The 12,546-nt window shown below is 45.3% G+C and overlaps 1 protein-coding gene across 2 annotated transcripts in view; it reads left to right on the top strand.

Moving 5' to 3' along the window:
- The window catches only part of LOC128689253 (receptor-type tyrosine-protein phosphatase alpha-like), an 828,196-nt gene that overhangs the window by 779,249 nt on the left and 36,401 nt on the right, over positions 1–12,546 (top strand). For both annotated transcript variants that reach the window (XM_070086466.1, XM_070086465.1), the window contains exons 21-23: positions 5,197–5,326; positions 5,475–6,058; positions 6,187–6,318. In XM_070086466.1, the coding sequence (XP_069942567.1) occupies positions 5,197–5,326; positions 5,475–6,058; positions 6,187–6,318 (846 nt within the window). The remainder of the gene's footprint in view (positions 1–5,196; positions 5,327–5,474; positions 6,059–6,186; positions 6,319–12,546) is intronic.

Below are 12,546 nucleotides of genomic sequence, written 5' to 3'. Positions count from 1 at the left end.
TGGGAGGAACTGGTCTACTGGAGGAATCTGTAAGGGTGTCCCACCGAATCGCTGCTTCAGTAAACCTGGGGTCTTGAGCTCCCACCACGTCTCTCAAGGGTTCGGGAACAATCTTCTTGACTAATGCACTGGAAGCCAAACACGAAGACAGAAAAGCAGGAAAAGCAACATGCGTTGCTTTGCGCACCCCTATACCTCCCAGTCGCACTGGGAGGGTTGCCTGATCCCATTGCTGATCCTCTAGTGACAGGTTCAGTGCCTTCTTAAGGGTTGACCTCAGGTGTGCGTCATATTCGTCGAGTGTTGGGTTGTCAAAAGAGGGTGCACACCTCAGGAAGTAAGTGAGTCTTGGAATAGTAAGGCACCTTGTGAGGAGATACAGAGCATCATGGGCATCAAGATTGCTTATTCTCTCCTCCATTCTCATCAGGTCATTCAATTTGTCCTTGAGGACTGTGTCGATGGCCTGGTGACCCAGCGGTGCTCCCAGGAGGGTACTGTTGGACGGAGTTATAGTAGAGACTTCTGGGAGGATTCTTCGCACAGCATTGGTTATTTCCTGGTTCGCTGTGATGATTTCACACTTGGAGGGATTGAGGACGAGTCCCAAGTCTTCTCCCTGTGTTTTCACCAGTTGTAGGTCCCCTACCAGGGACTCTTCAGTACCTGCCAGAGTGCCATCATCCAGGTACCAGATGTTGAGCTCGCTGCGTAGGCTGAAAGTTAATTCTCTTACTGCCAAGCAGAAGAGAAGCGGAGCTAGTGGGTCACCCTGCTGAACACCTTCTGATGATTGAATTTCATGTTCCCCAAACAAAAGAATTGAGGGTTTGCTGTAGCCAGCTGAGATGAAGGGAAAAAGACTGGGGAAGCGATCCCGAACAGCTGGCAAGACAGCATCTCTCTTTACCATATTAAAGGCATTTCTAAAATCAAGTTTGACTACAGCCTTGTCTTCTGGTAGGTCCCTGATGTAGGCCCTTGCCGCATGAGCTGCAGCTTCACTGTCTTGAGGGACTCCAAAGCCCAGTTGGTGTGGCTGGAGTAAACTGGCAGCTTCTAGGCGAATGTTTCTTACTGCAGCTTTCGCCACGAGACGGCGAAGAGTGTTTCCAACCGCAATGGGTCTGATTTCCCCATCCTTCTTCTTCAAGGCACACAGTGAGGCTCCGAAAAAGAAAGGTTTAACTTCTTCTGGGATTCGCCCAGCCAGGCAGTTGTTGACGAAAGTTGTTAACTCGGTGAGAAGAAGTGATGCAGATGCACCGAGTACTGGATTTACCATCTCCTTGAGGTGCTGAGGTCGAATTCCAGTGTAACCTCCTGCAGATCCTGCAGGAAATGACACAGTCGCCTTATAGACTTCCGATTCAGGCAAAATTAATTGTTCAGTGATGGGGTCTTCCTCAGGGTTGTTGTTGATGGTTATGGTGTCCCTGGTTGGATGCTTGTCTCTTAGTGCTTGGGCTGTGGTCTCATCTTTGGGGGGCTACAGTGTCGTCACTTGTAATTATTCGGATTGCTCCCACTGTGTTACCTTCTTCAATTTTTTTGCTAATCTGTGCGCAAATTTTCTCGTTTTCAGTGAGGCTTTTCTTGGGTCTACCTTTGTGATTCCTGCGATGATGGGGCAGAGGGACACAATTATCCGTTCTTGGGTAGTTGCGCACTGCCTTGATAACTGACGTGGTTAGCAGTTTGCCTCGTCTCTCAGGAACTGCAAGACAGACATTGCCGAACAGGAGCAGATTGCGCCATGCTTGGATGGTGCCTCGGGCTTCTAAGTTGGTGGAACCTCCATTCACCTGCTTAAGAAGGTCTGTGAATTTCCCTACTGCATATGGGCGAGCCGCTTTAGGGATGTGGGATAGGGTACTGTTAGCAGTGGATTTGAATGCCAACAGAAGGTTATCGCAAGTGAGGAGGTTGCCATTGGAATTGTCATCTGCCTGTGGAGGCTGTGGGCTGCTCTCTACTCGGGGCATATGTGATCCCTCACACCCATTGTGTGCACGAATGCTACCATTCCTGTTGCGTGCTCGAAACTCTCCGCACACCTGACATGTGCCTCTTCTTTCATTGTTGGGTGCACTGTTTCCCTGGCTTTGTGGCTGGCTGGCTTCATCATCTGCCATACCTCAAACTGTGTGGTAAGCCCAGGCAACTGAAAGATTATCCAATTTTTTTTCTTACGGCAAGTGGGTTTTAAAATTCGTCTCTCTTCAATACAAAATCGGCAGACAGGTCCTCGATGTTGCATATTTAAGTTAATGTTGGACGTTTGACAACAATGACACCACAGCTTATTTTACCAGTAACACTAGTTCTAGAAGCACTCTAGGTAATTAAAACTAGCACGACAGTCCAACGGTGCCATCAACTTTCAGGCACCAACAATTACACCACATATATAAACAACGAACTACGGAATAGTATGGAAATAGTCGCCAAAAAATACAAAATGTCGCTTTGGCTGCAAGAGATGCAAGATATATATATATATATATATATATATATATATATATATATATATATATATATATATATATATATATATATATATATATATATATATATATATATATATATATATATATATATATATATATGCAAAACAACCACTCTGAAAGAATAGAGAAATTACAAGCGCTTTCGTGACTACTCACATTATCAAGGAACTGGCAATGATAGTTCCTTGATAATGTGAGTAGTCACGAAAGCGCTTGGAATTTCTCTATTCTTTCAGAGTGGTTGTTTTGCATATTCTGTTTACTGTGATCTTATTGCATATATATATATATATATATATATATATATATATATATATATATATATATATATATATATATATATATATATATATATATATATATATATATATATATATATATATATATATATATATATATATATATATATATATATATATATATATATATATATATATATATATATATATATATATATATATATATATATATATGCAAAAAAGTCGCAGACTGGCGTTCTTAACAATGTAAGACAAGCCAAAGGGGGTGAAATCTTTAGCTGAAATCCTTCCACACTTCCCAGTACATCATCAGGAGCTGTACAATGTAGTAAAGACAACAACAGGAGAAGTAGGGTAAGTTTTCAGAGAGTTGTAGTGTAAAGGCACCGGCCAGTCTCAAACTGTCTGGGAAAGGCATGTGGGATGCCAACCCACACACTGGTCCCCCCCACACCCTATCCCATGTGGAGTCGGGTCAGGGTAGGCCTCACAGTTTGCAAATAGCATGAGGAAAATACTAGAAGATAGTCAATAGCCAACCCCAAGCTTCCAACCACTGGGAACAGGACATGTGATGTAAAAAGTTACGATAGTGAATCGTAACAGACAACCTTCTAACTAATGAAATAGAGGGAAAAAATCCCTCATTTGTCGACCGGTGTCACAGAACCTTCCAGAACATTCAGGAAATACAGTGTCAGTTTGACCTAGAATTGTTGTAGTTATTTTTATTATTATTAAAGACTCGCCAGTATTTCTCCCGGCCCGGGCCTTTCCAAGTGGTGGCCCGGCCTTGGCTCCCTCTTTAGGGAGTGTCTGAGACCTAAGTCTCCCATGGGAGGTGGCACAAGTACCCCCTCATCTTTGGGACCAACTGTCCCCATGCCTAGCTTCTCGTAGGGAGAAGCTAGGCCTCTCTGGTCTGCCATCCCCGCCCGAGGGGGGTTAATGGTTAGTTAGTTAGTTTAATATGTTTATTATGCACCCCATACCCATCCTGTGGGCGGTAGTCAAAAGATTACAGAGGTACATAATTGGTCCAGGGACTGGACTCCAAAGTTTTGATAGCTGAGCAAGTTACAAAGGTAATGAACTAGATCTGGTCATAATCATGACCAAGTTACAAAGGTAATGAGCTCCAGGTTGAGCTGGTCACACTCATGAATAATTGCAAAGGTAATGAATCATAAACACATTAATCATGAGAATTTACAAAGGTAATGAGCTCCAGGTAGAGCTGGTCAAAATTATGACAAGTTTCAAAGGTAATGAATGATAAACACGTTATGACATGATTACAATCATAGACAAATTACAGAGTAATGAGCAGTTAACAAACATAGTAGGGAATTCATCCATTGCCCCAACAACAGATGTTGCTAGGTGCCTGTCTCTCCTCGGCAGACAGCCATTGCAAACAGCAGCAAGTTGCCCCGGGATCTGCTGCTTGCACGAGCACCATCGACCCTCCCCAAGAGGTCCAAGAAGCCAGTGACTCCGTTAGCAGCCCGATGGAGAGCTGTCCTAGGGACATGTCAGCGTCCTGGTGGACGCCAAGTTGATTGAAGATCCCAGGCCCTCGTGTGTACGGATGTTGAAGCTTGAGGAACTGAGTACACACTGCCTGTGGCACACCTGGCAGCTGCCTCGCGGTCGAACTCCACGATGCTGTCCCTGTAGTGGAAGTTCCTGTGAGCCCGGCACTCCCTGCAGTGTCATCGTGGGTTAGGGGAGAAGTACCCTCTACAGACGGGGTGGCGCTGGGAGTTGGGTGGGTGAGGCGGAGGAGACGCGCAGGGGTGAGGCGTTATGAGAGGGTCACTGTTTACTACACACGCCCTCCCCCTCCCCCCAGCGGAGAGGGGGGGAGGCGCTGACTGGTCCTGACTCTACAACACCAAACCCTCTAAAATTGCACAACACTTCATCTATTTACGCTGAAACGATGCACTGGGATGTCCGTTCGCTGCTCTGGTATCTTTTCAAAGCATTCACACTGAGTTCTGTTAAGTAGGGACCTGGTCAGCCTCTTTGACCAGGAGCTATCCTTGAAAATCCCGCAGCTAGCCCGCTACACAACCTGCCGCGTCGGCCATGCCAACAGCTGAGGGGTTAATGGGAATGACAGGCTTGTGAGCTGCAAGCTCTGGCTCAGGCACCTACCCTACCCTAGAAGGGCTGGGCATGGTGTCCATTATGTGTTGTAGTTTCCTCTCATAAAGTGAGTATGTGAATACATATCCTCGATATACCTTATGCAATGCATTTATATAGTTGTTAGATTTTGTTTTATGAAAAAAAAATAATTAAAGTGTGATAATTATAATATTCCTGTAAATTTAAGGCAATATTGCCGATATTATAAATGACCTTTTATTTTTTTCAAATGAAAGAGTTGTTTCATGTTTATATTATTCTTTCTGTAGGTAACAAAGGCTGGAGTGAGTCGTAATGTTCAACACTACCAATATACCAGTTGGCCAGATTATGATATACCAAATGAGGCCAGTTCTTTAGCTCAAATGATCCGACACTTCCAAAGAAGTCACTGTACAGGTGTGTTGCTTCCTCCTGGTTTGTTTTTCTCTCTATAGAAGACAGTTGGAATTAATAAAACCCATTGGTAATAAAAATGAATTAAATACTAGTATTAATTTAGGCTCTCGTTATGTTTAAGATTTAATTAGAGCATCTATTTCAACAGGTGGCACTGTTGTCCACTGCTCAGCAGGCAGTGCCAGAACAGGAACAGTTCTCCAGGTACTTCTTATGTACGAAATGATTACAATCAAAAGAAACTTCAATCCTCTTGAGGCAGTTAAACACCTGAGGGAGTGCCGAGCTCAGCTTGCTGACAGTCAAGTACATTACAACTTTAGTCTACAGGTCCTTGATGAGATTCTCTTCGGTGAAGACACCATTGTAACTGCACAAGATCTTCTGCGTTCCTTGGACAGTTATTTAAAAAACAGTTCAGCTGAGTTTATTAGGATGAAAGCATTGCCTTCCCCACTCACGTACAAAGGTTCTTCTAATCCGCGCTTTCTCTCAATGAATAGAAATATTTCAGTATTACCTGCAGACTTCCATCGAGTACAACTACAGACGGAACATGGACAACCAGAGTCCCAGTATATCAATGCTGTGACCTTAACTGGCATTCACAAAGAAGCACTGATAGTTACTGAACATCCTCTGCCTGTCACTCTCTCAAAATTCTGGAGACTAGTGGTGGAGAAAAGCTGCTCCCTTGTGCTGCTCTTAAATACTTTTGATAAGCAAATCAAGGTACAAAATTTATTATGATTTTTGGCTTAATATTTTCAGATATTTACATTTGTAACCTTTTAATTTTGCTTTAATATTTATTCGCACATTTAATTTTTACCAATTCTTTATAACTATTTACATTTTAGGAAGAGTTTCCTGACATAATACCTGATGTGGAAGACACATGGACTCTTGGAGACTTCAACATCCAGGTGCAAGAATCCCAGCCTTATGGAAACTATCTTATCCAGTACACTGTAAACATTACAGACTTAAAGGTATTGAATAAAATTTTCTTAGTCAACTCACTTAGCTCACATACTGAGGTCAGGGGTTCGAATCTCCTCCGGTATGGCTGGAAAACATTAGGGACGTGTTTCAATAAGACACCTGTTGTCTATGTCCCTGTTCACCCATCAGTATAAAATGGGTACCTGGGTGTTAGTCGACTGGTGTGGGTCGCATCCTGGGACAAAACTGACCTAATTTACCCGAAATGCTCGGCATAACAAGTATCTTTCTATATAATGTGTCATTGACGTCAGCGAGGCCTGTATACCTTGCACATCTACTAATAGTAAATAAAAATATTAATAATAATAATAATAATAATAATAATAATAATAATAATAATATCATTATTATTATTATTGTTATTATTATTATTATTATTATTATTATTATTATTATTATTATTATTATTATTAGCAGTATCCATCCTGTGGGCGGTAGTCACCACATACCCATCCTGTGGGCGGTAGTCACCACATACCCATCCTGTGGTCGGTAGTCACCACATACCCATCCTGTGGGCGGTAGTCACCACATACCCATCCTGTGGGCGGTAGTCACCCCATACCCATCCTGTGGGCGGTAGTCACCCCATACCCATCCTGTGGGCGGTAGTCACCACATACCCATCCTGTGGGCGGTAGTCACCACATACCCATCCTGTGGGCGGTAGTCACCACATACCCATCCTGTGGGCGGTAGTCACCACATACCCATCCTGTGGGCGGTAGTCACCACATACCCATCCTGTGGGCGGTAGTCACCACATACCCATCCTGTGGGCGGTAGTCACCACATACCCATCCTGTGGGCAGTAGTCACCACATACCCATCCTGTGGTCGGTAGTCACCACATACCCATCCTGTGGGCGGTAGTCACCACATACCCATCCTGTGGGCGGTAGTCACCACATACCCATCCTGTGGGCGGTAGTCACCACATACCCATCCTGTGGGCGGTAGTCGCCACATACCCATCCTGTGGGCGGTAGTCACCACATACCCATCCTGTGGGCGGTAGTCACCACATACCCATCCTGTGGGCGGTAGTCACCACATACCCATCCTGTGGGCGGTAGTCACCACATACCCATCCTGTGAGCGGTAGTCACCACATACCCATCCTGTGGGCGGTAGTCACCACATACCCATCCTGTGGGCGGTAGTCACCACATACCCATCCTGTGGGCGGTAGTCACCACATACCCATCCTGTGGGCGGTAGTCACCACATACCCATCCTGTGGGCGGTAGTCACCACATACCCATCCTGTGGGCGGTAGTCACCACATACCCATCCTGTGGGCGGTAGTCACCACATACCCATCCTGTGGGCGGTAGTCACCCCATACCCATCCTGTGGTCGGTAGTCACCACATACCCATCCTGTGGGCGGTAGTCACCACATACCCATCCTGTGGGCGGTAGTCACCACATACCCATCCTGTGGGCGGTAGTCACCACATACCCATCCTGTGGGCGGTAGTCACCACATACCCATCCAGTGGGCGGTAGTCACCACATACCCATCCTGTGGGCGGTAGTCACCACATACCCATCCTGTGGGCGGTAGTCACCACATACCCATCCTGTGGGCGGTAGTCACCACATACCCATCCTGTGGGCAGTAGTTACCACATACCCATCCTGTGGGCGGTAGTCACCACATACCCATCCTGTGGGCGGTAGTCACCACATACCCATCCTGTGGGCGGTAGTCACCCCATACCCATCCTGTGGTCGGTAGTCACCACATACCCTTCCTGTGGGCGGTAGTCACCACATACCCATCCTGTGGGCGGTAGTCACCACATACCCATCCTGTGGGCGGTAGTCACCCCATACCCATCCTGTGGGCGGTAGTCACCCCATACCTATCCTGTGGGCGGTAGTCACCACATACCCTTCCTGTGGGCGGTAGTCACCACATATCCATCCTGTGGGCGGTAGTCACCACATACCCATCCTGTGGGCGGTAGTCACCACATACCCATCCTGTGGGCGGTAGTCACCCCATACCCATCCTGTGGGCGGTAGTCACCCCATACCCATCCTGTGGGCGGTAGTCACCACATACCCATCCTGTGGGCGGTAGTCACCACATACCCATCCTGTGGGCAGTAGTCACCACATACCCATCCTGTGGGCGGTAGTCACCACATACCCATCCTGTGGGCGGTAGTCACCACATACCCATCCTGTGGGCGGTAGTCACCACATACCCATCCTGTGGGCGGTAGTCACCACATACCCATCCTGTGGGCAGTAGTCACCACATACCCATCCTGTGGGCGGTAGTCACCACATACCCATCCTGTGGGCGGTAGTCACCACATACCCATCCTGTGGGCGGTAGTCACCACATACCCATCCTGTGGGCGGTAGTCACCACATACCCATCCTGTGGGCGGTAGTCACCACATACCCATCCTGTGGGCGGTAGTCACCACATACCCATCCTGTGGGCGGTAGTCACCCCATACCCATCCTGTGGTCGGTAGTCACCACATACCCATCCTGTGGGCGGTAGTCACCACATACCCATCCTGTGGGCAGTAGTCACCACATACCCATCCTGTGGGCGGTAGTCACCCCATACCCATCCTGTGGTCGGTAGTCACCACATACCCATCCTGTGGGCGGTAGTCACCACATACCCATCCTGTGGGCGGTAGTCACCACATACCCATCCTGTGGGCGGTAGTCACCACATACCCATCCTGTGGGCGGTAGTCACCACATACCCATCCTGTGGGCGGTAGTCAAAATATTACAAAGGTACATAATGGGTCCAGGGACTGGACCCCAAAGTTATGATAGCTGAACTAGTTACAAAGGTAACAAACTCCAGGTAGATCTGGTCACAATCATGGCAAGTTACAGAGGTAATGAATCAGCCTCACTCCTATACATGGTTACAGTCATGAACAAATTACAAAGTAATGAACCACTGATACGTCCACACCTGGTCACAGTTGTAATGAGTTATAAATACAAATATTAAGTGGATCATACACTAACACGAGCGCGCGCGCACACACATACACGAGGGCGCACGCACAGACACATGCACACGAGCGTACAAATATATGCATACACACAAGCAAGCACTCACGCACACACACACACACACACACACACACACACACACAGATACAAGATAATATACACTTGGAAGGTCCTGGAGGGATTGGTACCAAACCTGCACACGAAGATCACTCCATGTGAAAGCAAACGACTCGGCAGGAGATGCAACATTCCCGCGATGAAAAGCAGAGGTGCCACGACTACACTGATAGACAACGCAATAAGTGTCCGGGACCCAAGACTCTTCAACTATCTCCCAGCCTACATAAGGGGGATTACCAATAGACCCATGGCTGTCTTCAAGAAGGCACTGGACAGGCACCTAAAGTCAGTACCTGGCCAACCGGACTGTGGTTCGTACGTCAGTTTCGTGCTGCCAGCAGTAACAGCCTGGTTGATCAGACCCTGACCCACCATGAGGCCTGGTCTGAGTGAGTCGCGGGGGCGTTGACCCCCGAAACCCTCTCCAGGTAAACTCCAGGAGGATCTCAGCATATATTTCAAAATACTGCCTACAACTGTTCTCAGTATCAATTAATATGTATGTATTATTTATGAATCTCTCTAATATTATTGTTATGATATAATAACTAGACAATTCCTAAATTTTCCCAATATCCTTTAACACCACTAACAGCTTAATTCTGTAAACCACTAAACTAGTTGCAATCACTAAGTTGCAGTCAACCATGTGTACCTTTACCTAGACGGGTTAGGATCTCAAATGGAAATAAGTCACACTGTCCGCCTCTTTTTGGCCTATTCCAGGTCATCCACTCCTGCGCTGCCATACACGGCAATATATGCAACCGCATGCATACGCACCCATACCTCAATGAACCCACTTGCCTACTTCCTTACTACTAATGTTTAGTAGCCTTGCAATACCTTCATGCAGTTGTAGCTAAATGGGTTATACAATATGTCGACATTCACAACAGACATAATATGTTATATAGTATATCGATATTCACGATGGATGTAACATTATGTTCAGTATGCAGACACAGGTCTGTCACCAAAACATCACGAGACCTCCCTGGCATAACGAGCAATCCTGCGATTATGCATAATATTATTGTTTAAGGGTATACACAATAGACTCCACTAAACATATATCGAGTTTGCACAGCCCATAATTTGAGTTATATACCGCATTCCTATCATGTTTCAGGAGAGAGGATTCATTTATGTTTCTTTCCAGGGTTTCAACCCAGGTATAGTGATAATATTAACACTGTGAAAATGATGTATCTTGCTTATATTAGATCATTGGTTGATTATGTTGCGCCACTACTTGCTCTTGTGTCTGACTGGAAGCTTGGAGGGCTGGAAAAACTGCAGAACGAAGCAATGAGGATCATTTTAGGATGCCCTCGTACTGCCAAAATTTTAAATTTGCAAAAAGAACTTGATATTCCGAGCATCAGAGATCGAGTTACTGAAAGAAATATCCTAATTGGGGTTAATATGCTCAGGCCAGCCCATTCAAACCCCTGCACAGAAGCCCTCCAAACTTTCCTCAGCACTGGTGATCACTCCTCCAGATGGATCGAAAAAACTGGAACCGACCTCCGCATAAATCAGATACATGATCTATGTCAAGTTAGGCAACAACGACACTTCTCCGCTCCATGGGATATTACCCCATTCCAAACATCCATTCCTCCATTTCCCCCCAAACTACTTCTTAAATCACAACCAAAATTTCGCCTTGAAGCCAAACATGATGCCTTAAGCTGTATTGATAACTTAGTCACACACCACACACTCTCGCAAATTATTTACGTTGATAGTTCTGTTCACAAATCCACTGGTGCAGCTGGTAGTGCTGCTGTTGTCGTACAGAGTGATGGCTCTCATAAAGAAATTGAAGCACGCATCAATAATTGGGCCTCTACCCTTCAGACAGAACTGTTTGCCATACTCCTTGCACTGAAATACATCTATGTATCTAAGATTGACACTTTAATTGTAACTGATTCTCTGTCATCCATAAATGCTCTCAACTCATTAAGTATAAATTGTGGCATGCTTGTGTCAGGAGCCAGACACAGGTATGGTAAGATTGTGGACAGTGGAGTCAGAGTGCACATGCTGTGGATTCCACCTCACATTGGTCTTCGGATGCATGATAGAACTGATAAATTGGCTAAGCTTTGAAAGAGGGAGTAGATTACAAACTTGGCTTGTCAGGTAGTAGTTTGAGAACAATAATACGAAAAGAACTTCAACTGAATTTTATTGACTTGAGACTCAGGGAGACTGACACCAGTCAGTCCATCTATCATCATTCCATCATGCAGGAGGAGCCACATGTCTATGGTGCATCCAACAAAATAAGCAGACTCTTGGATGTCACTACCGCCCGGCTCCGGCTGGGTTACAAGTATCTTTGGCAGGTTAAATCACCACCACCAAATCAATCAACCAATCAATCAATCAAGTTTATTCTCTATCAAGATTACAATGCGGGGTTTACAGATTTTGGATATTGTGTGGTTTACATGTTATAAAATACTAAATACAGAGGGGGCCACTAGGACACCTAGCATTGCTAGGCATTTCGGGCAAACTTAAATTAATTCTTAACTCTAAATTATTACAGATTATAGAGTAAGTTGGTATTAAGGCTAAGTGACTACATTATAGTTTGTGAGTTTAGCAATGTGAATGCTTTTGTTTTGGCACAATACACAGGTTCTATATTGTAGTATCACAGGCAAACTTATGACTACTTAGGATTCATTATTTGATGATTAAGAAACGTATTTCTGTGTTTATAGTCAAATGGGTGGGTGAGTGTAAGTGTGAATCACCAGGTGATTATCATGTAGTTAGTTGACAGGGTGTATCAAGGAGATAAGATGTTGTCTAACGGTAGTTTTGAAGGTGATGAATGAGTCAGCAGTTCTAGAGTTTTCAGGTAGGGTGTTCCAGATTTTAGGCCCTTTGACATACATAGAATTTGTGTAAAGGGGAACGTCATAGAGATGTTTGTGTCTGGTGTTATGTCTGTGAGTCCCCTCAAGGAAGGTTCCTTGATGTTGGTGAGGGGCTCTTGATTTAGGGAATTGGATCTGTGCTCCAGTTCCCCGAATTAAGCCTGAATGCCTTCCACATCCCCCC

This window comes from Cherax quadricarinatus, chromosome 18 (assembly GCF_038502225.1).
Source record: "Cherax quadricarinatus isolate ZL_2023a chromosome 18, ASM3850222v1, whole genome shotgun sequence".
Taxonomy (NCBI): domain Eukaryota; kingdom Metazoa; phylum Arthropoda; class Malacostraca; order Decapoda; family Parastacidae; genus Cherax; species Cherax quadricarinatus.
This window is presented reverse-complemented; position numbering and strand designations above follow the sequence as displayed.